At 42.9% G+C, this 24,479-nt stretch overlaps 1 protein-coding gene across 1 annotated transcript in view; it reads left to right on the top strand.

Annotated features, from left to right (window-relative positions):
- Positions 1 to 8,841: 8,841 nt before the first annotated feature.
- LOC140209130 (myelin and lymphocyte protein-like) overlaps positions 8,842 to 24,479 on the top strand; it is a 33,108-nt gene continuing 17,470 nt past the window's right edge. Inside the window, exons 1-2 of the mRNA XM_072277625.1 lie at positions 8,842 to 8,953; positions 19,310 to 19,477. Coding sequence (XP_072133726.1) covers positions 8,846 to 8,953; positions 19,310 to 19,477 — 276 coding nt within the window. The 5' untranslated portion in view covers positions 8,842 to 8,845. The remainder of the gene's footprint in view (positions 8,954 to 19,309; positions 19,478 to 24,479) is intronic.

Consider the following 24,479-nt stretch of genomic DNA (forward strand, 5'->3'; position numbering starts at 1 on the left):
CCAGTATTAAATTGTGATCAACTACCTTTGTGTTAGCGGGATATGCCAGCCGAAAGTATATTGTTTTGAACAGGGCTGTATCTAGCAAAATGCTGTTAGATCAGGACTAGATGTGTTTTTCAATATATTTATAATACTTCATATCTTTTGGCAATTAAGTTGTTGAAATGGAGACACAAGGGACGGCAAATGCTGGAATTTGGAGCAACAAGTAATCTGCTGGAGGAACTCAGTGAGTCAAGCAGCATGGGTAGGAGGAAAGGAATTGTCGTCAAAACCCTGCATTCAGGGATCTGTGGTAGACTAAGCCATGAGCCCAATTATAAAGGGGAATAGTATTACTAAAAGAAGGTCATCAAAATATTTAGGAATTGTTTGTGAGAAAGGAAATGAAAAATTGCCAGGTTACTTTTGTCCCCATAGGCTCACTAATAGTTTCTGCAGTGGTGGTATTTCTGCATGATTTTAAGTGTAAAGGTTTGTCGAGCAACACACATCAAAGTTGCTGGTGAACGCAGCAGGCCAGGCAGCATCTCTAGGAAGAGGTACAGTCCACGTTTCAGGCCGAGACCCTTCGTCAGGACTCATTGTTTGAGTGTTTGTCGAGCCCCTTTTCTCCTCAGATCTGTCCTGGGGTGGTGGCATTTCAGCAGGTATACTGTGCAAGTCATATTTCCCTGTATCCTTTTGTACCCGTTCAAATCCTCGTCCATCCATTTAAAATTATTTTGCAGTTTCTGCTGCAATACCTGTCATTAGTAAAACATTTCAGTTAAGAAACAAGAGCAGGATTAGACAATTTTCCCCTTCAATTCTGCTCTGAAAGCATGTATGATTTACTACCTCAGAGCCGTTCACCTGCACAGTTCCCATCAGTGACGGCTGGTCTTATGAGTGTTTTTATACTTAAATAATTAAAATCAATACATTTGGGAGAAAAATTGTTTTATATTATTGAAACAAAGGGACTGTGCAATGGCAGAAATTATTATAGAGCATAGTTAAATGACACATTGCAGCATACATCAAGAAAGTATATTTGAAAGGTTGGTCCCCTCTGAGGTGGAAAGTGGATTGGTATTTCTTCTCTGAATCAATGACTTAGCAATGCAATTAACCAACTCCTTCACTATTCATTGTCCCAATTCATTTCAGGTAAGCAATACAATCTGATATCCAAACTATTTTTTTTCAAAATTATGAATTTTCATCTGGAGTATTTTTGCTAGGTTGTTCCAATTCTTAGTCATTTTTCTTCAGTCTGTGATTTTGTATACACCAATACCAATTTCTGTACCTTATTATAGTTGTGGTTTACCTGCAGATCTTTTTTCAAAGAGGAGCTCATTGTTGGTAGCGTTATTGGAATTAGTGGACCATCGATGGAAGATGAGAGGTGACCTGATAGAGGTGTACAAGATAATGAGAGGCATTGATCGTGTGGATAGTCAGAGGCGTTATCCCCAGGCTGAAATGGTGAGCACAAGAGGGCACAGTTTTAAGGTGCTTGGAAGTAGGTACAGAGGAGATGTCAGGGGTAAGTTTTTTTTTACACAGAGAGTGTTAAGTGCGTGGAATGGGCTGCTGGTGGTGGTGGTGGAAGCGGAAACAATAGAGTCTTTTAAGAGACTCCTGGATGGATACATGGAGCTTAGAAAAATAGAGGGCTATGGGTAGTTCTAAGGTAAGGACATGTTTGGCACAGCTTTGTGGGCCGAAGGGCTTGTATTGGGCTGTAGGTTTTCTATGTTTCTATGTTTCTATCTCAATAGAAATTCAGATTTATTAAGTGAAATTAACTATGTGTGACTCAGTGCGTCCTCTTCCAGTGTGCCTTTGCATTTATCGGGATGAAGGCACACAAAGGCAATTCAACTACTATTCTTGATTCATAGAAACATAGAAAACCTACAGCACAATACAGGCCCTTTGGCCCACAAGTTTCTCAGAGCCCCTTTCAACACTGGGCTTGGATTGAAGAAAGGTGGTATTGCATGCCAAAAATCAGATCTATAAGTTTCTGTTATTACTTCATTGGAAGCTGTGCCACCATTAATTGTTGCATCAAGAAGAAAGTGACCAGAGCAGCATTTCTTTTTCAATCTTTTTATTAATTTCAAAATATAGAAACAAAGCATAGCAATAATACAGATAATATGAGATGTATTGTTACATTTAAAAAAAAAGAGTAATTGCAAAACCAAATAGTGGAAATTACCAAAACTCCCATACATGTAGAACTGATCACGGATAATATAAAGCAAAAAAAAAAAAGAAAAAAGACAAAAAAAGAGGGAAAAAAAACCCATCCCAAAAGAAAAAAAAAACTAAACTAAACTAAAAGACTTGGGCAAAACTAAGAACTTAAAAATGGAAAAGAAGAAAACCTCAGCGTTGACGATTCCATTCCCCTCCAACAACAGTACAGAGAAATAAAACAAGTTTGGAAATGATCAAATTACATCAAATAAAAATGCTGAATAAATGGCCTCCAAATTTTTTCAGAGAGCAGCATTTCTACACGTACAAAATATTGCAAAGGTACGTTCGTTTCTGTCACGTAATGATGCTGAGAAACTAATTCATGCTTTTATATTGAGTAGACTAGATTACTGCAATGCACTTTTTATTGACCTTCCAAAACAATCTATTGACAAACTCCAACTGGTTCACAATGTCGCTGTAGACTTTTAACCAAAATCAGGATGAGGGAACATATCACTTCCATACTAGCTACTCTACATTAGCTTTCTGCATCTTTTAGAATTGATTTTAATGTTCTCTTACTTGGTTTTAAAGCTCTAATGATCTGGGACTAGAGTACATCACAGATCGTTTAATAATCCTGTTCCAGTTCTCAGGTCTTCTTCCACCACTTGCTTAAGTTTATACAATCTCCCTCAAAAGATAATTAGCAGGTCAGCTTTTCTGAACTATGCTCCTAAACTGAGGAATTCAATGCCTAAAACTATAATGGATGAAGACTCAGCTGATGCTTTTAAATGCCAGTTCAAAAGCTATTTAGGAGATCAAGGAGATGGAGGAGGAGAAGATGGCGGCGCGACGCAGCGTGCAACGGCCACTCCGGTGATGAATATCTGTTATCTGTCAAGTAGGGTGCTGTGCACAATCCTGATTTGATGGAGACAGATGTGAGAGCACGGAGGAACATCTGATGAAACTTCTGAAATGCCTGCTTCGCTGCCACTGCTACTGTGTGATCCTGAATCTCTGGAGGGGAAGGCCCCGAGTCCTCGGCTTTGCTTGTTGCTTGGTGGCCGGGGTGGGATCGAAGCACTCGGCAGAGATGGTGTTCCAGGTGTTGGTGTCGGAGGCTCGAAGTCGGCTGTGGTCAGGTGCTTCCAGGGTGCCGCGTCGGCAAGTTTGCGGGGCTAGAGGTTCATGGCAGGGAGAGTTTCTCCCTTCTACCGTCTGCGTGAGATGATGGGCTATCGGGACTTTGAGACTTTTTTTTACTGTGCCCATGGTCTGCTCTTTATCAAATTACAGTATTGCTTTGCACTGTTGTAACTATATGTTATAATTATGTGGTTTTTGTCAGTTTTAGTCTTGGTCTGTCCTGTGTTTCTGTGATATCATACTGGAGGAACATTGTATCATTTCTTAATGCATGCATTTCTAAATGACAATAAACAAGGACTGACTGTCCTCATAATCTAATCTAAGAATCTAAAAAAGCTATTTATTTAACTTTGCTTTTAACTGACATCTTTTTGTCTTTTATTTTCAAGTTTATTTTTAATTTTATTTTTGTACTTGTGTTCCATTGTAAAGCACTTTGAAATATATCATCTGTATGAAAAGTGGTCTGTAAATAAAGTTATTATTATCATCATCATCATCAGGATTGGGTCTACAAATGCTGAATCAATGTTAGCTGTTGCTTCCATGCTGCAAGGGATTAGCTTCTGGCTTTGCACAAATTCATGCACAATGTTAGTGTTGGTCTTTCCAATGTTCCCAGACATTCCATGCATGTTGTCAGGTAGATTTTAAGCTTTCCTCTGGAGACTTGAGTCTAGATGTTCACTATTCAGCATCTTGGATCTAACTGCTGACTCACAGTTAACCACATTTCAAATTTTCTGAAAAGCAATTTGTGTCAAGATTTATCATGGGTTTAGTTACACCTATAGAGCATTGAAGAGCGTAGTGAACAACTATATCTGGCAGGGCATGGAAATGCATACCACATCAACTAGTCAGAATACTTCCAACAGTGCATTGGTGAAGTTTGTTAAAAGTTTGTGTTGACATGTCTCTTCATTGTTACTGCTGACAGACACATTCTGCACTGGGAATCTGGCTGCGAGGAGCTGGGACACGTGTCAAGCATTGGCTGGACCTGATAACCTAGGCACATCGGAAGTTGGGAAAGTGGGAACTGCTCTTCCTCTCAAAGGCAGAGAAGAACCTGGTCATGATGAGCGCAATGCTCCTGTTGCCATGCGTGATATAGGTATGGTTCATACCATGCTCCTGTGCCACTGCCATCATCTTCCATTTCATCTGAAGATCCAGGATGGTCAGAATGTACAGTTCTCTGGAGCAATGGGGTAAAAACATACCCCAACATAACCTCATGGTAAATGTATCAAGATTTCTTGTTGTGTTTAGCAATATCCACAGGACATTGAAGAGCACAATAAATACTTCCACATAAAGAAAGGTTACCATTTCGTGGCAGGGCATAGGAATGAAAGTGCAAACCATAAGGGGACTGGCAGAGAACAGGAGTAAGAGCTGGTACTGAGAATGCAGGCAAGGTAGGAAGTAATTTAAATGAACAACACAAAACTAGCTCACCACACATCCTCTGCCTTCACCCCGAGGACAGATAAAAGTTGGTGATTTATTGGAGAGATGGGATGCATCATGGTGACTGACAGGCCAGAGTACACAAGCATCAAGTGTCACCACATGCTAAGGTTCTACCTGTCGCTGGTGTTATGAAGGACTAACCTGGTCCTGTCGTCATCCAATGAAATGTTGAGCAGGACTTGCTGAAAGGTCTTGGACTGAAACGTTGACTGTACTCTTTTCCATAGATGATGCCTGACCTGCTGATTTCCTCCAGAATTTTGTGTGCGTTGGTTGAATTTAAACTGTAGCCTGACATTTGTATCGCTGTTGTGCTCCAAAGTGGAGTGGAGAGCCAGCGAGATTACATCCACTGGCAGCCTCTATGCCATACTCATTCAATAACCTGTCAATTGCCTCTTAATGTTGTTACTGTTCCTGATTCCACCACCTCATCTGGCAGCTCACCAAGTACTGTATGATCCCCTTTAATCCTCCTCCCTCTCACCTCAAACCTTTGCCATTTAATTTTAAGCTTCATACTATGGGCTGTTGCCACTATCTATGTTACCCTATCTATGCCTCTTATAATGTTACAGTATATACATCTATCATGTCACCTCTCGGCCTCCTACACTCGACATCTGGCCTATCCATTGTCACCTAATTACTCAAGTCCTCCAGTCCAAGTAACATCCTTACGATTCTTTTCTGATCCATTTCTAGCTTAATCATTTCATTCCGATAGTGTTGTCACCAGAATGACACACAACTCGTAAAAGCCAAGTCAATGGGTATATTTAAAGCAGAGGTTGATAGGTTCTTGATTAGTAACAGCGTAAAAGGTTATGGAAAGAAGGAAAGAGAAGGGGTTTGAAAAGGAACGTAAATCAGGCATGGCATGATCGAATAGCAGAGCAGACTCAGTGGGCCAAATGGCCTAATTCTGCTCCTATACCTTAGGGGCTGAGAGTCCAATACTCCAAGTGTGACCTAACCCATGTTTTGTGCAGCTACAACATTGTGTACCGACACTTATAGACAGTGACTCAGCAAACGAAGGCAAGCATGGCATGTCTTCTTCTCCACCCTGCTCTATCTGTGTTCCTATTTTCAGAGAACTACAGTACTGTGCAAAAGTTATGGGCACATGTATATAGCTAGAGTGCTCAAGACTTTTGTGCAGTAATGTATTTGTCAACGTGGAGCGGAGAACAAGTTTGTAAATCTGGCGGGGCATGTTGGGAACATGAGGATGGAGTACTGTGGGAGCGTCTGTGGGACAGGTGGCAGAGAAGGAGTACCAGGGACAGGGTGGGGAGGTGGAGGTGGAGGAGTTGCTGGTGCCAACACACCCAGCCCTGAGACACCAAGCAAGGTCACTTGATTCCATTCCAAACAATTGTTTTTTTAAGTCATTACAGAATGTCAATCTGGCACACCTCAGGGTTGTGTATTTAGGCCACTGCTCTACTCTCTCCACACCCATGTCTCTGTGGCTAGGAACAGCTCAAATGTCATCTATAAATTTGCTAATGACCCAACTGTTGTTGGCAGAATATCAGATGATGACGAAAGACTGTACAGGAGTGAGATATATCAGCTGTTTGAGTGGTGTCACAGTAACAACCTTGCAGCCAAAGAACTGATTGTGGACTTCAGAAAGGGCAAGATGAGGGAACACACACTGGCCCTCAGTGAGGGATCAGAAGAGGAAAGGATGAGCAATTTCAATTTCCTGGGTGTCAACATCTCTGAGGATCTAACCTGGGCCCAACATATCAATGCAGCTGCATAGGGGGCATGACAGCAACTATATTTGAGAAAGGATCCAGTGCTGTCCTGGCATATATGATGAATAAACTCTTGTTGGGCTTCCAGCTGGGTACAAATGTTGATTTTAACTGGCGTTTCGATGACAAACTCTGCCACCGTCATCAGGGCTGATACCTGGGCATGTCTATTCCTGCATCGTCAATCCTCCTGATTGGTTACTCTTCAATTAATCAGGTTTCTGCTGTCCCACCTTGTTTAGAATTGTATTCCATTTCTTGCTTAGAGCAAGACCTTTGCCTTTGTTAAAATTCTTTTTCTGTAGTTTTATTTCAATGGCTTGTTCACCAGGTGGTCCCAAAAGCCACTGGTGCAGCACAGTAGTTTTGTGTCATTTAAGTCAATCCTTTGGTCATTCCGTATGCGGTGTTCTGCTACCGTCGATTTCTCCGGCTAACCCAAATGGATACACCTGCTGAGCCCCTTGATGTGGGTTTCCACCATTCCTCCCGTCTGGCTGATACATGCTGCTCTGCATTGACAGGGAATCCTGTGAACACCGATCGTTATAAGTCCCAGGTCATCCTTTACCTGCGTACACTGTGATTTGAGCTTCATTATGGGGTTGTGGATGGTAATAATCCAGCATTTCTGCAGGATGTATACATATGTAAATACACACACACACACACACACACACACACACACACACACACACACACACACACAGTTTTATTTCCCAGAATGCATCACTTCACACTTGCCTGAATTAAATTCCATCTGCCAGCCCTTTGCCCACTTTCACAGTTGAGCTATACGCTGTTGTAACCTGAGACACCTCCTATCAGGGAGAAGGTAGGAAAGCTTGAAAGCCTGGCTCAAGGTCAGCTTCTGTCCCACTGTTCGAAGATTATTGAATGGCCTGCTAGTATGATATGATGGACTTATCACAGTGCGCACTGGCAATATCAGAACCCAAGTGCAGAGGAAAGACAGACTATGTTGTAGTGACAGCAACAAGAGTTTATTCATAATAATTCCAAAAGAGCATCGGTGGCTCGGCCGAGCAACACCACAAGAAGTAACATTCTTAAAACTAGGACCCCGCAATTAGCACTAATTGGGCATCTGCTTATATAATGGAATCCCTGAGCCCATCAAAATAAACTTAACAGGTTTAAACAGAAGGCACCAGGAGACTGCATTACAAAGAGTGAATTGCTCAAGAAAAACACAAGGACATCACAATCAATTAATGACTCTTATTAAACAATAATTAACCATTTCAGGTGCTCTAAAATCCTTGGAGCCGATCGCTCTCCGGCACCCTGCAGAGGTCTGAAGAACTCGTTACAAGTCTTTTGACCTTATAGTCTACCTTGTGACGGCCAGTGATGCAGCCTCAGTGTTTCCAGCACTTTTATATGTTCAGCTGTACAGGAGAAGCATTTTCTAAATAAATGTCCTGAAAAAGGGTCTCTATCCACAGCATCAACTCTTGTGTCCGCCACTCTGGATTTACAGCATCTGCAGAAACTCCTGTGTTTATTCTTTAAATAAAGCTTATACACCAACGCATTTATTCAAACAGTTCTCGTTCTAATCCTTGTTGAAAACCTCTGTTGCTAGAGCTGGTCAAATAAAGCTGAGACCTTTTTAAATTATTTTTTTAAGCAGGTGGTTTCTGCTTAAAGCACTGGAGTGCAAGTAAAGTACAATGTCACAGACGTGCAGAAGTTACATGCCTGTATAATGTGTAACATTTGATTGTTTCGGTCAAACAGGTCCTTGTCTGACAGACGTGCTTGTGGTGGTGTAGATTTCTGGGTGGGAACAGGTTGTGAACAAAATTCATCCTGAGACTTCACACTGCAGTTAACCTACATATGCCGAGAAGGGAACAAAACTGCAGGGGTACAGACCCCAGTTGCTCAATTTTTTTCATGTGCACCATTGCATATATTTTTAAAATGAATTTTCAGTTGAACTCTCAATATTTAACTTCAACTCGCTTATTTTAGGTTTTGTTATATTTGGCCATTGAGACAGCAATCACTGAATGAATACAAACCAATGGCATTTTTGGGAGTGTCTGGTATAAATCACCAAAACCAGTTTTTCAGGTGAAAAGATAGGAAGAGGCAGGTCCAGGTCTGTGCTCATTTTGCTGTGCCATGGTTGCTGAATGTTGCAGGCGATAGCAAAGTACAAAGGTTTATAACAAGTTTTTTTTTGTGTAGGATAAAATACTATGGCATCACCAGAGACCAGCAATGCTAGTGCTCCGTCTGATTCAATTATTCCTTCAGGGGTAAAATTACTCACCAGCATCCCTGATCTTCTCATGTTACCTGAACTTGTGAGTATAACAAGAATAATTTGTGAAAAATAAGAATTACAGATCTTGGTTTGTTTCTGTTATGGAAAGTTGTGTGTTTGGAGATGCATTTTACATTGTTGCATAGCTTTCATTGTGCTTTTTCTGAAAAAAAGTTTTAATCAAATGACTCAAAATTATGCCACCATGTAAATCAGCGAAATACAGTTAATTTGCGGCAATATAGGTGGATATACAGTACTGTATAAAAGGCACCTATATGTAGCTAGGGTGCCTGAGACTTTTGCACAGTACTGTATTAGTCAATGTGGAGCAGAGGGTGAGTTTGTAAACCTGGCAGGAGCAAAGAATGTTGGGAATGGTGAGGGTGGAGTGCCTGAGGAGGGTGTGGAACAGGTGACAGGGAAGGAGTGCCAGAGCATGGGGGCAGGGTGTGGCACGGGGGCGGGTACTCTCAGTCCTGAGACACAAGGCAAGGCCATTTGATTCCAAACAATTGGTTTATTGATCATTGTAGAATGTCTCTCTGGTGTTTACTACTCTTTTCCCCTCCCTTCCTCCTTCCCCAACTACGATCCCCCTCCCCCTGCTCCCTTCCCACTCTCAGTCCACAATAGAGACCCATATAGAATCAGGTTTATCACTCATTTGTCATAAAATTTGTCTTTTTTTTTGCAGCAGTATAGTGCATAAAATTCGAACACCACTGTGCAAAAGTCTAATACTTTGCACAGTACTGTACCTAAATAATAAAGGTGTCAATAGGTATGGGGAGAAAGCAGGAAAATGATTCTGAAATGGATGATCAATCATACTATGTGGAATAGTGAAATAGATCAGATGGGCTGAATGGTTTGCTTCTGCTCCCATGCTTATATATTTCTACACATCTCACATTCATGTTGATTAAGTAATTTTAATTTTTGAATATTTTCTACGAGTTACCCTTTGCTAAAATGGGCAGGGTAGATGAGCTTTAGACACAATGGAATGAGTGGAATAGGTCTTGGTAAAAGGGTCTTGGCCATGAAATGTTGAATGTTCCCTCTATAGATGCTGCCCAAACGTGGCCAAGTGGTTAAGGCATTGGACTAGCAATCTGAAGGTCGTGAGTTCGAGCCCCAGCCAAGGCAACGTGTTGTGTCTTTGAGCAAGGCACTTAATCACACATTGCTCTGCGACGACACTGGTGCCAAGCTGTATGGGTCCTAATGCCCTTCCCTTGGACAACATCTGTATCGTGGAGAGGGGAGACTTGCCAGCATAGGCAACTGCTGGTCTTCCATACAACCTTGCCCAGGCCTGCATCCTGGAGTGTGAAGACTTTCCAGGCACAGATCTATGGTCTTGCAAGACTAACGGATGCCTTAAATTAAAACTGCTAAGTTCCTCCAGCATTTATTGTGTGTTGCTACCTTTATATAGTGAATTTAATGATGTCAGAGTATCATAGAGTTTTGCCAGCCAATTAAATGCTTCTACAGGTGTTGGCAATGATTTTGCAGTGGAAAAATGGCAGTCATTTGTTCTCAACGAAATTCCACAAATAACTATGAGCGATTCATCTAATAACATTATCTGCATCATTGTTTTCTTCACTTAGATGGACAGAACTATTTAATCTTCTGCTCTAAGGTTTTTATGGCAATTATTGCAGAGAGTAGCATAAGGTTCATAATCGGGTTTATGCAATGTCACAGACCTAAAGCTAGATCATCAATTGTAATACAATAAAATTGATAATGATACTATAATCTCATTGAGATTTAAATCAATTAACTGTACATGTAATACCTGAGGTTCCCTGGAAAATCTTCCCAAATGTGCTTGATGAGACCTGTAACCCATCTCTTCATCAATGAATTTTAGGAGTCTCAGCTATTGAGTCGTAGATTTATGTCGCCTGGATACAGACCCTTCGGTGCAACTCATCCATGCCAACCAAGTTGCCTGCCTGGCCAAGTCCAAATTTGTCTGTTTGGCTGATATTCCCCAAAACCAGGAGTCTCCAACCTGGTGTCCACAGAACCCTTGCTTAATGATCCCGTTCCGTGGCATGAAAAAGGTTGGGAACTCCTGTCCGAAACATTTCCTACCATGTACCTGTCCAACTGACTTTTAAAGATTGTGCCACTTCCTCTGGCAGCACATTCTTCTGCTTACCACCCTTTATGTGGAAACAGTCACCACCTCAGGTCCCCTTTAAATCTATGCCCCTTCACTTTAAATTTCCCTGCCCTGCAAAGAATACTTTGATCATTCACCTTACCTATGGCCCTCATGATTTTAAGTATCTCTACAAGGTTACCCCTCAGCCTCTCATGCTCTGGCACATAAAATAGCCCACCTTATCTGGCCTCTCCTTTTAACTCAAGTTCTCCTGTCCTGCTGAATTCCTTGTGAATCTTTTCTGCTCTGCTTCCAGCTTAGTAACATCCTTCCTATAGCAGTATTCGATACTCCAAGTGTGGTCTCACCAACATGTATACTTGCAACATGAAGCCCTTACTCTTGTAGAAAGTTAAATACAGTATATTCCCTGTTTGATCAGGACAGGCATGCCTTCAAGTGTGCCTGGCTGTAAAACAATGAACTTGATAATTATACTGTAATCTTGGTTAAATAAGTGGCTAAGTGGTTAAGGCATTGGACTAGCGACCTGAAGGTTGTGAGTTCGAGCCCCAGCCAAGGCAACGTGTTGTGTCTTTGAGCAAGGCACTTTATCACACATTGCTCTGCGATGACACTGGTGCCAAGCTGTATGGGTCCTAATGCCCTTCCCTTGGACAACATTGGTGTCGTGGAGAAGGGAGACTTGGAGCATGGGCAACTGCTGGTCTTCCATACAACCTTGCCCAGGCCTGCGCCCTGGAGAGTGAAGACTTTCTAGGCACAGATCCATGGTCTCGCAAGACTAACGGATGCCTTTGTTTTGTATTGGTTAAATAGTTTAATCACTACCTGCCTTCCCCTTCACCTGGACTCATCCATTTCCTGCCAGCTTGTACTCATACCCCTCCACCTTTCTTTTTATTCTAATTTCTGCCCCCTTCCTTTCCAATCCTGATGAAGGGTCTCGACCCCGAAATGTTGACTGTTCATTCCCTCCCTAAATGCTGTTTGACCTCCTGAGTTCCTCCAGCATTTTGTGCTTATCTTACTCAGTAGATGTAGTGATTGTACATATCATAATCGGAAGCCCCATGGAATATCTTTCCAAGTGTGATCAATGAAGATTTAGACTGTAACTGAAGTTCTTCACCACTGATTTTTAGGATCCTCAGTCATGGAAAAAGAAGAGCAGAATATAGACAGAGGAGATTATTCAGGAATATGCTCAAGTTCTGGTTGAAAATGTACAAATTCCCCACGGATTCCTGGTTACCTCTGACCCATGACCACTCAAAATGGAGCAGAAATACTTTGTATGGAATTGAGGAACTTGAGGCCATGCACTGGAAAAACAAAGTCCCATGTAAGTGTCAGAAAGGACACACCACCTCACATCTACCCACCTGTCCCATCAGCTTTCTGCCTCACCTGTGGATAGGTCTGCAAAGGTAACGTTGGGTTCATTCAGAACCGATGGAAGAGTGGAAGGAAGTCAACCTCAATCCTGAGGAACTGGATCAAAGAAGAAGAAAAAGATGCACTCAGTGGCTACTTTATTAGGCACACCTGCTTGTTAATGCAAATATCTATTCAGCCAATCATGTGGCAGCAACTCAATGCATAATAGCATGACGACATGGTCAGGAGGTTCTGTTACCATTCAAACCAAACATCAAAATGAGGAAGAAATGTGATCTAAGTGACTATGGAACGATTGTTGGTGCCAGGTGGGGTGAGTTGAGCATCTCAGAAGCTGATGATCTTCTGGGATTTTCAGAGAATAGTCCAAAAACAAAAAAGCAAATTCTGTGAGTGGCAGTTCTGTGGGCGAAAGTGCCTTGTTAATGAGAGAGGTCAGAGGAGAACGGCTACACTGGTTCAAACGGACAGGGAGGCGACAGTAAGCCAAATAACCACACATTACAGCGTTGTGCGGAAGAGCATCTCTGAATGCACGACGCATCAAACCTTGAAATGGATGGACTACAGCAGCAGAAGATCATATTAGGTTCCACTCCTGTACCTAATGAAGTGGCCACAGAATTTCTACACTGATGGTAATCTCTATATTGTGTATAATATATATAAACATTGAAAGGCACAGCAGATTAGTAGACTGCTTTTAAACCATTCATGAATTATTTGGAATTTTTGCTAACTGTGGATTGCTAAAAATATCAGAATGAGCTTGATGAGCCAACCATTACCCTTCATCATGCAACAAATCTCCTTTAAGATACATTATGGAGTGGCTTCAAACACCTAGAGTCTTGAGAGAAATTGCTGCATGAGGCAGCCACTATCTTCCATTGATTTCATTCCATTTGCCTGTACTGCTCTATTCCTTTCCTGTTCAAATGCCCCTCAAGTGCTGTAACTGTATCTGCCACCTCCTCTGGCAGCTCGCTCCATAGACCCCACACCTTGGTGAAAAACTTGCCCCTCAAGTCCTCTTTAAATACCTCATCCTCTCATCTTAAAACATGCCCTCTAGTTTCAGGCTCCCCTAACCTGGAAAAAAAAGGCTGACTATCTGCATTCTCTTTACCCCTCATTATTTTATTATATAGGCATCCGTTAGTCTTGTGAGACCATAGATTTGCACCTTGGAAGGTCTCCAGGGGCAGGCCTGGGCAAGGTTGTATGGAAGACCGGCAGTTGCCCATGCTGCAAGTCTCCCCTCTCCACACCACCGATGTTGTCCAAGGGATGGGCACTAGGGCCGATACAGCTTGACACCGGTGTCATCACAGAGCAATGTGTGGTTAAGTGCCTTGCTCAAGGACACAACACGCTGCCCTCAGCTGAGGCTCGAACTAGCGACCTTCAGATCACTAGAATGACGCCTTAACCACTTGGCCACATGCCAACACTCATTATTTTATAAAACTCAATAAAATCACTTCTCAACCTCCAACATTCCAGCAAGAAGAAAACCAGCTCACCTAATCCATCCCTATAACACCCTAGAGAATCACTTCTACAATCTGTCTAATGTACCACATCTTTCCGGTGGGATGTTGGCCAGAACTGTACACAATATACCATAAGCGGCCTTACCAACAGCTACAGCATAACAACTTGTCACATAGCATGGGCACCACGAAGCAGAGCAATAAGTGTGACAGTATTACAACTAAGGGCGTTCCAGAGTTCAGAGTTCAATTCCAGCACCATTCTGTAAGGAGTCTCTGTATGTCCTCCCCGAGGAATGTATGGGTTTTCCCCAGGGTGCTGCAGTTTCCTCCTAGAGTCCTAAGGTGTACCAGGCAGCGTAATTGGTCATTTTAAAATGTCCTGTAATTAGGTGAGGGTTAACTGGGATTGTGAGATTGTAAGGTTGCTGGGGTGGTGCAGCTCAAATGGCTGGAAGGGCCCACTCTGCTCTGATTTGCTAAGTAAACAAATAATCCAATTTTATTCTCAACATGGAGGCAAGTATGTTGAATATCTGCTTCACTACCCTAGCCATCTGTGTTGCCATTTTCAGGAAGCTATGAACTAGCACCCCGAGGTGCATCAGCACTCCTGAGGTCCCTACCATTGACGAGATTATCTCACACATAAACTCCATCTTTCCCAATTGATTCCAATTGATCTATGTTCCTCTGTATCATTTCCCAATCTTCTTCACTATTCTACCATTTTTGTTTATCAGCAAACTTACTAATCATACCCTTTGCATTTTCATCCAAGTCATTTATACATATGACAAACTAAAGTCCCAGCACTGAACACTGGTACACGATTGGTTAGACTTCTGACTTATAGTCAGAAAAATCACCCCTCAACCACAACCCTCCTACTCCCATCACTAAGCCAATTTTGGATCCAGTTTTCCAACACACTTGAGATCCCAAGTTCCCTAGTCTTCTGAACCAGCCTACTGTGTGGGATTTTGTCAAATTCTTTGCTAATTCCATTTAAGCTATCTCTGCAGCATTGCAAGCACTTCATGACTGTGTAACGAAACCAAATTTAGAGACGTATGACTACGAGTGCCTGGTCAGAATGGTGGGTTTTAGGAAGTGTCTAAAAGGAACAAGTGAGGTAGAGAGGTAGAAAGGTCTAGCAGCAGAACTTCAAACCTTCGGACCTGGGCAACTGAGGCCAAGGCTTCTACCAGAGTTTAAAGAAAGCAATGATTTGGAATGCCTACATGACTGGAGATCACATAGATTGGTAGTGATAAAAACCATGGGCCTAAGAAATAGAGGCACAAAGAGGCTATTTGTTCCCTGAAACCTGGCCTAGCATTCTTGTAGATCATGGTGGACCCTCCCCACTGATTTCCCTCCTGGTACTCATCCTTGCAAGTGGAACAAGTGCTACACCTCCTCCCTCACTATCATTCAGGGCCCCAAACAGACCCTCCAGATGAGACGACACTTCACCTGTGAGTCTGTTGGGGTCATATACTGTGTCCAGTGCTCCCGGTGTGGCCCCCTGTATATTGGTGAGACCCGATGTAGATTGGGGGAACACTTCACCGAGCATCTGCCAAAAGAAGCAGGATCTCCCAGTGGCCACCCATTTTAATTCCACTTCCCATTCCAATATATCAATCCACGGCCTCTTCTATTGTCGTGATGAGGCCATGCTCAGGTTGGAGGAACAACACCTTATCTTCTATCTGGGTAACCGGATGGCATGAACATAGATTTCTCAAACTTCCAATAATGTCCCCGCTCTCCTTCACCTTATCTCCTTGCCTGCCCATCATCTCCCTTTTGTGCTCCTCCCCTTTTCTTTCTTCCATTGCCTTCTGTCCTCCCCATCAGACTTCCCCTTCTCCAGCCCCATATCTCTTTCACCAATCAACTGCCCAGCTCTTTACTTCACCCCTCCCCTTCCTGGTTTCACCTTGCACCTTGTGTTTCTCTCTCCCCTTCCCTACCTTTTAAATCTACTCTGCAGCTTTTTTTCTCCAGTCCTGCCAAAAAATCTCGGCCTGATGGTGCCTGGCCTGCTGAGCTCCTCCAGCATTTTGAGTGTGTTGCTTGGATTTCCAGCATCTGCACATTTTCTCTTGTTTATGGATGGACCACCCCATCAACATTTTCCTGACTCTTGACTACCAGCCTTTGAGGAAGAAAGATTCAAAAAGTGAAAAAGTTTTATAACGTTTTGATTTAATGAGATAAACCCTTTGTTTTTAAGCAGTGACTCCCAGTTTTAGGTTCCTCCATAAGGAGCACTCCAGATCTTATAAGTTTTTAGCAAGCTGCCACTCACTCTTCCAGATTGCAGTGGTTTGACTTGTCCAACCTCTCCTTATATGGCAACTTGCCCACTACTAGTCTGGCAGTTCTTTTCCCAATGAATTAATATATTCCCTTAAACTTGAAACTCAATGCTTCAGATGCAGTCTCACCAGTGCCCTATAGAACTGAAATATAACCTCTCTACTTCTGTATGCAGTTCCTCTGGCAATAAGTAAGGGTAACACTACCAATTACATGCTGTAACAGCAGATTAACATTCTGCAAATCATGCTTTAGGAACCTCACCTCTCCTCCCCCTCCCCGATTCCTTTGTATGTCAAGAGTCTGCAGTTTTGCATGCTGCTCATGTATTCAGAAGCCATTTAATCAGGACTGGTGTTCCAAAACACTTAGTCTGTGACAATGGACCACAGTTTGTGGTTGAACAATTTCAGTCATTCCTGAAAATGAATGGAATAACACATATTACATCTGCACTGTTCCACCCAGCTACAAATGACTTGGCAGAAAGGCTTGTCCATAGGCTAAAGAAAGCACTGCATGCAATGTCAGCAGTACACACTACACTGAAGCTCACCAATTTCCCCCTTGCATGTCATAATGCATCACACTCCACAACCAACGACTCACCACCCATGCTGTTTTTGGGTGTTCCTTGTGTTCTCCTCAAACCCAGTCTCTGGAGGAGGATGCAGGACAAACAGCCGAGACAAACTGAAGGCTCCTCAAACAAGGAGGTTCGATGTTTCACTCCTGGACAAACAGTCCTGGAGAGGGACTATAGAGTTGATCAAAAGTGGGTACTTGGAAAGATTGAGGACAGAACTGGAACGCTCTCTAAACAGTAGAGATTGCATCTGAGATCATCTTGAGATGACACATCGATCATTTGTTGAGAGCAGAGTCAACTGTCAGAGAATAAAGGTGTCCAGAGCTGTCAGAATTACTTCCTGCAGTCCCAGAGTCAACTCCTACAACCACCGAGGAGGAAGCCCCAGAACCTGAGATTGTTTCACAGCCACAAGTCTCACCTACCAAGCGGAGTGACTCCCCTTGTCAGGAAAGACATTATCCCACAAGAGATTCAGACTGGCTTATGGTCAAGAACACTCAGGTGCCTTGAAGTTCCTTGTGTACGTAAAACTCACAGAGTACATGGTGACAATCATCATCACCATGTGCTGTGTCGTACGACGTGGGTGATCGTGGTCCTTGACCATGACTGTTCTTTGCAAATATTTGTACAGAACTGGTTTGCCATTGGTATCTTCTGGGCAGTGTCTTTACAAGACAGGTCAATACTCTTCAGAGATCATCTGCCTGGTGTCAGTGGTCGCATAACCAGGATTTGTGATGTGCACCAGCTGCTCGTATGACCATCCACCACCTGCTCCCATGGCTTCACATGACCCTCATCAGTTGGGGGTGGGGGGTGGGTACTAAGCAGGTACTACTCCTCACTCAAGGGTGACCTGCAGGCTAGCGGAGGGAAGGAGCGCCTTGCACTTCCTTTGGTAGAGACGCATCTCCACCCTGCCACCCAAAGATAACAATAAGCACAACAATAAATACAGTGGCATATTCAGAATTATAGAATGGTGCAAAGATGGTAGTAAAATCTGAAGTAGGGCAAAAGACATTGTGAATTGATAAACAAGAGAGGAAGAATTTAAGAACCGAAAAACGTGGTAGCACCAGAAGGGAAGGGGATGTGAAAGAGGTGATTGGTTCAGAAGACTAATGACAGTGTGGAATCAGAACCAGAATCAGATTTAATATCACAAACAGGAGAAAATCTGCAGATGCTGGAAACCCAAGCAACACACACCAAATGCTGGAGGAACTCAGCAGGCTAGGCAGCATCTATGAAAAAAAGTACAGTTGATGTTTCAAGCCGAGACCCCTCGAGGTGTCATATATATGAAGAGGCATGTCCTGGACAATGGGGTCCTTAATGATGGATGCTGCCTTTTTGAGGCATCACTCCTTGAAGATGTCCCGATGCTGGGGAGGCTAGTGCTCATGATGGAGCTGCCTGAATTCACAACCTCCTGCAGAGTATTTTGATCCTGTGCAGTGTCCCTCATTCCAGAGGGTGATGCAGCTGCAGTACATCTGTAGAAATTTGCAAGAGCCCTTGGTGACATGCCAATTCTTCCCAAACTCCTAATGAACTGTCATGCCTTCTTTGTAACTGAATCAATATGTTGGGCCCAGGATAGATCATCAGAAATTTTGACACCCAGGAATTTGAAATTGCTCTCCCTTTCCTCTTCTGATCCCTCAATGAGGACCGGTGTGCATTCCCTTGTCTTATCCTTTCCCAAGTCTACAGTCAATTCTTTGATTGTGATTGATCTCAGAAGTTGAGATGTTAATTTTAGTGTTCATGATGACAGATTCCAAAGCTAATCAATTGATCTACTGGAGGCTGTCCTGGGTTGGAGGACCTTGCATGTGCGAAGGTGTGTGGATGGTTGGAAGGAGGCAAATAGGGCTTATTTTGTTGTTGTTACTTAATAACTTGTTGTGTTCTGTTATTGTACTAGGCTTTCTGGGCATGCTCTGCTGGTGCCATAAAATGTTGTGACTCTTGCAGTTTGCCCCCAGCACATCCTTAGATTGCATTGGTTGTTAACGCTAACAAAGCGTTTCACTGTATGTATCAATGTACATGTGATGAATAAAATTAATCTGAATCTAATCAATAAAAATATACACATAGGCCTTTAAACAACAAACTCATTAATAGTTGAGATATTATGAAGGATACCTTGCTTGGTTTATAGTCCGGGATGGTGGGAGCAGATAGGGGAAGTTTTATCCATGTCTAATCTGGTCTTTTCTCCATGAATCCCAGGTTGTTGACAGTGATCAGCAAATGTACAGCAAATGTTCTACTATAGGCTGAAGTCATCCTGCCTGGTAAAAGGACCACATTTTGTTTGCAAACTTCGTCTCTTGACATGTTGACTAAATTGCAATACAGGGTAAGCCAAGAAATTGTTAACGTCAATGCTATTTCTTTCCTTTCCTACAGGTCTTTGGTGGGCTCGTTTGGATTCTTGTGGCTTCCACTGATGTTCACGATAAAGACAGTCTTGGCTGGGTGATATTTGTTTCTATCCTCCTGTTCACGCTGACACTGCTGCTACTGGTATGCTACTTCACTGGGTTGCCCAAAAATTCAACAGCATGGTGCTTCTTGGTAAGGGCCAGGGATTGTTTCTTTTTAAACCTCTTGGAGTTTTAAACAAGTCTAAGCTATGGGCTGTTTGAAATTATAGGTACAGGTGTGACGATTGGTCTTGGAACTGCTGGGGCTGATCTGAAACAACGCCCAAAGAGGAAGAAGCAGTTGTAAGGAACACCACCACCTTTTTACAACAAACAATCTGCTAGAAGAACTCAGCAGGCTGAGCAGCATCTGTGTGGGGCGGGTGGGGAAAAGGAGGAATGTTGACATTTCAGGTTGAAACCCGGATTGAGGACCACAAGCTTTTAAATTCTTTTCTAAGTCGCACAGCAAGCCATCTTGGAAACACATTGCCATACCTTCACTGTTGCTCTAAATCTTGCAGCAGCCTCTGGGAGTACCTTAACTACAAGGTCTGCTGAAATGTTGGGATGAACAATAAAGACTGCTCTTGCTAGGAAAACCCACAACCTGTTAGTGAATACGTGACAACAAAATGAGTTTTTCAGCAGCTAATGAACTGAACAACAAAACACTACTACAAAGGGAGGAATGGGAATCAAAGTTAGTTGTGCAGAACGAAGAGGTCCTTAAATTCCTTAGGATATGTACCACAAAAATGGAAAGTGCATGATCAGGATACAATTCGCCAGGAATGGTGCAGCCATTCTGTCCATTACCAGTTCACTTTAAACTTTCTTGTCCTCCTTTATGGATTCTTTACAGAGAAATTTGAAAGATTACCATATTCAAAGAGGAATGTTACTAGTATAGGAGCTAAAAAGGACAGCAAACATAATAGTGAAGGGGAATTATTCCTGGGGGTTTGTATTTCATTTCCTAATCTCACACTTTCCCTGTATGTATAGCCTTCCAGAGACAGGAAAGCCAGATATCTACATATGTCAACCATGGTCTTGGTAAGGCCCAGTGTAATTGGAGCACACAATTCCCAATATTAAATGGAATTGCCCTCATGTGAAAGGCTTAGAGAGAGTTGGAGAGGGAGTGCATGCAGGAAAGCTTTTACAGCTACTATAGTGCAGGATAATCAAGAAACTTGAATATAGTACAAACACAAGAAATTCTGCAGATGCTGGAAATCCAAAGCAAAATACTGTAAGAACTCAGTAGGTCAGGCAGCATCGATGGAAATGAATAAACAGTCGACATTTTGGGCTGAGACCCTTCTTCAGGACTGTTCATTTCCATGGACGCTGCCTGACCTGTTGAATTCCTCCAGCATTTTGTGTATGTTGGATACATCTCATTTAGTTCATTTATCCAAATCACTGTCTTGGACTATGAAAGTCTAGGGTCCCAACACTGATCTCTGAAACATTCTAGTTACGGCTTTCTTGCCTGAAAACAAGTCACTCTCTATTTTAGAACTATTAACCAGTGATTGATCAAAACCTGTATTTTAAGCCCATATTCCTGTGCAGGACTGCTGTTTAATAACCTCAAAGGTCTTCTGAAATTCCAGTTGCACCATATTCATTAACTTCTTCCTCGTATGTCCTGCTGGTTACAACCTCAAAACTTCAGACTTGTCAGACACAATTTCCTTTTCATTAATCCATCTTGTTACAGTCCAATTTTCTTCCAAGTTCTCTGTAAATTCTAACCCTTTCTCTGCAAGTGACATCATGCTATCTATTCCACAGTTCCCCATTTCTTCTCTCTCTCTCTCCTCTCCTTTATTCAAGAATTACATTTGCTACCTTTCAGTTCCTGAGGCCTGTTCTATGATTGTCCAGGTAAAGAAGGCTACAGGCCGTAAATACAAGAGATTCTCCAGATGTTGGAAATCCAGAGACACACACAGACACAATGCTGGAGAAACAACAGGTCAGGCAGCATCTATGGAAATGAATAAATAGTCAACATTTCAGGTCGAGACCCTTCATCAGGACTGGAAAGGATATGGAAACAAGGCAGAATAGGAAGGTGGGGGGAGGGGTGGAGTACAAACTGGAAGCTTATAGGTGAAGCCAAGTGGGATGGTGAGAGGGAATGAAGTGAGAAGCTAGAAGGTGATAAGTGGAAAAGGCTGAACTCAATCCCCTGGCTAACGAAGGCCAACACACCATGGGCCATCTTATCAATTTGCATGGCAACTTTAAGAGATCTATGGACTTAGGCCCCAAGATCTCTCTATTCCTCCACATGGCTAAGAATCCTGCCATTAACCTTGTACTCTGCCTTCAAGTTTGACCTTCGAAAGGTCATTACTTCACACTTTTCGGGATTATCTTGCACGAATCATTCCATCTCAGCATCCTTTGTCCAGTTTTAACCTATGACAACCTTTAACACTTTCCAAAACACAACCAAACTTTGTGTCATTTTATACTTACTAACCCACCCTTCCACATCTTTGTCCAAGTCATATATAAAGAGCAGGGGTCCAAGAACAGATCCCTGCAGAACACCACTAGTCGTGAACCTCCAGACAGAACATAGCCCATCTACAGCCACCCTCTGCTTTCTATGGGTGAGCCAGTTCCAAATCCATGTTGCCAAATTTCCATAGATCCAATTGTTCATGACTTTCTGATTGAGCATTTTATTGGGAACCTTGCAAGTTCCTTACTAAAATCCATATTCACCACATTCACCATTCTACCTTCATCAACATTTTCTCAAAAAAGTCAATCAGGCTCGTGAGGCACAACCTACCCCTCACAATGCCATGCAGACTCCCTACTAAGACTATGCTTATCCAAATGCCTGTAAATCCTGTCCTTAAGATTCATCCCTATTAGTTTGCCCACCACTGATTTAAGACTCACTGGTCTATAATTCCCAGGCTTATCCCTATTACCAGCCTTGAACAGGGATTTAGCTGTGAAGCAGGAGATCACAGAGTGAGTTGGAGACCGTTCCTTGTGGTCTTTACGCACCAGTTTCAAAAGGTGAGCAGAGCCTGTTGGAAACTTTTCTGCAGAGCAGGAGATCCCTTGGGTTAATAGCAATTTAGCAAGGGCCAGTAAAAAGAAGCGAGGTTTAAGTGGAACAGTAATTATGTAAGTTGGTCAGGCTTTGGCTCAACAGGCTTGGGCAAAAACAGGCACAGGCTAGAACTTAAGTTTGAGAAGCTGGAGGTATAGCAAGTGTAGGCAGCATAGTAGTTCAGACAGTAGAGCGCTGCTCCTGTGAAATGTGGGATTTCAGGGTACCCAATGGCTTCCCCAATGACTACATCTGCGGGAAGTGCACACAAATTCAGCTCCTAACTGACAAGGTCAAGGAACTGGAGGTGGAGCTGGATGCACTCAGGACCATCCGGGAGGCTGAAGACTTCATAGATGACACTTCTATTGAGGTGGTCACACCCAGGACGTAGGCTTCAGATAGTAGATGGGTGACCACTAGGAGTAAGGGGGAGTAAGCAGTCAGCAGTCAGCACAGGTGACCATTCACCTCAACAACCTGAATACCTCTTTGAATACTGCTGGGACAGGCGGCCTATCAGGACACCACAGCAGCAGCCAGGCCAGTGATACTGTAGCCAGCTCTGAGGCTTAACAGGGAAGAGAAAACTCAGGCAGCGCGATGGTGATAGGAGACTCAATAGTTAGGAGGTGGACAGCAGATTCTGTGGCCATGAAAGAGAAGCCAGAATGATGTGTTGCATCCTAGGTGCTAGGGTCCAAGATGTCTCACAGCAGTTAAAGAAGGTTCTCAAGAGGGAGGGTGAGCACCCAGAGGTTGCATGCACATTGACACCAATGATATAGGTAGAAAAGGGGAAGACCAGCTGTGCTGTGAGTATAGGGAGTTTGGGAAAAGGCTGAAGAGCAGGACCGCCAAAGTAGTCATCTCTGCATTAGTCCTGGTGCCACATGCTAGTCAGGGCAGGAATAGGATGATAGCATACATGAATGAATGGCTGAGGAAGAGGTGCGGGGGGAATTTTTTCAGTTCTATTGATTACTGGGATCTCTTCTGGGGAAGGTATGAACTGTACAAAAGTATAGATTACACTGGAACGGGGGGGGGGGTGGCAGGGGGGTGAGGGGGACCAATAGCCTGAGGACAGGTTTACAAAATTGTTGGGGAGGGTTTAAACTAAGTTGGCAGGGAAATGGGAACCGGAGTGATACGGTCAAGGATGGAGCGATATTGCAGTCAGGGGAATGAACTGAAGTGAATCAAAAAGGGTGATGAATACAGGACCGAATGTGTTATATTTGAATGCACGCTGTATATGGCATAAAGTAGATCATCTGATAACACAGACAGAGACTGGCATATAATGATGTGGGCATCACTGAGTCAAGGCTGAAAGAAGATTATAGTTGGGAGGTTAACATCCAAGTATACACAGTCTATTGGAAGGACAGATGGGTAGACAGAGGGGGTGGTATGGCTCTGTTGGGAAAAAAATGAAACCAAATCTTTTGAAAGAGATGACAGAGGATCAGAAGGTGTAAAATCCTTGTGGGTAGAGTTAAGAAACTGCAAGAGTAAAAGACCCTGATAGGAGTTATATGCAGGCTCCCAAACAGTAGCCAGGATGTGGGATATAAATTCCAATGGGGGGAAAAAAAGCATGTAGTAAGGGCAATGTTATGACAGTCATGGGGGACTTCAAGTTGCATGTAGATTGAGAAAATAAGGTTGGTGCTTGATCTCAAGAGAGAATTTGTCGAATGCTTACGAGATGGCTTTCTAGAGCAGCTTGTGGTTGAGCCTATTAGAGGAATGGCAATTCCGGATTGGGTGTTGTGTAATAAACCAGATTTGAATAGGAAGCTTAAGGTATGGAACCCTTTGGAGGCAGTGATCATAACATGATAGAATTCACCCTTCAGTTTGAGAGGCAGAAGATAAAGTCAAATGTATCAGTATTACAGTGGAGTAAAGGAAATTACAGAGGCACGAGAAAGGAGATGGCCAAAGTTGATTGGAAAAGAACATTAACAGGGATGATGGATGAAGATCAATGACTGGAGTTTCTGGAGGCAATTCAGAAAGCACAGGATAGATACATCCCAGTGATGAAGAA

This window comes from Mobula birostris, chromosome 2 (genome assembly GCF_030028105.1).
Source record: "Mobula birostris isolate sMobBir1 chromosome 2, sMobBir1.hap1, whole genome shotgun sequence".
Taxonomy (NCBI): Eukaryota; Metazoa; Chordata; class Chondrichthyes; order Myliobatiformes; family Myliobatidae; genus Mobula; species Mobula birostris.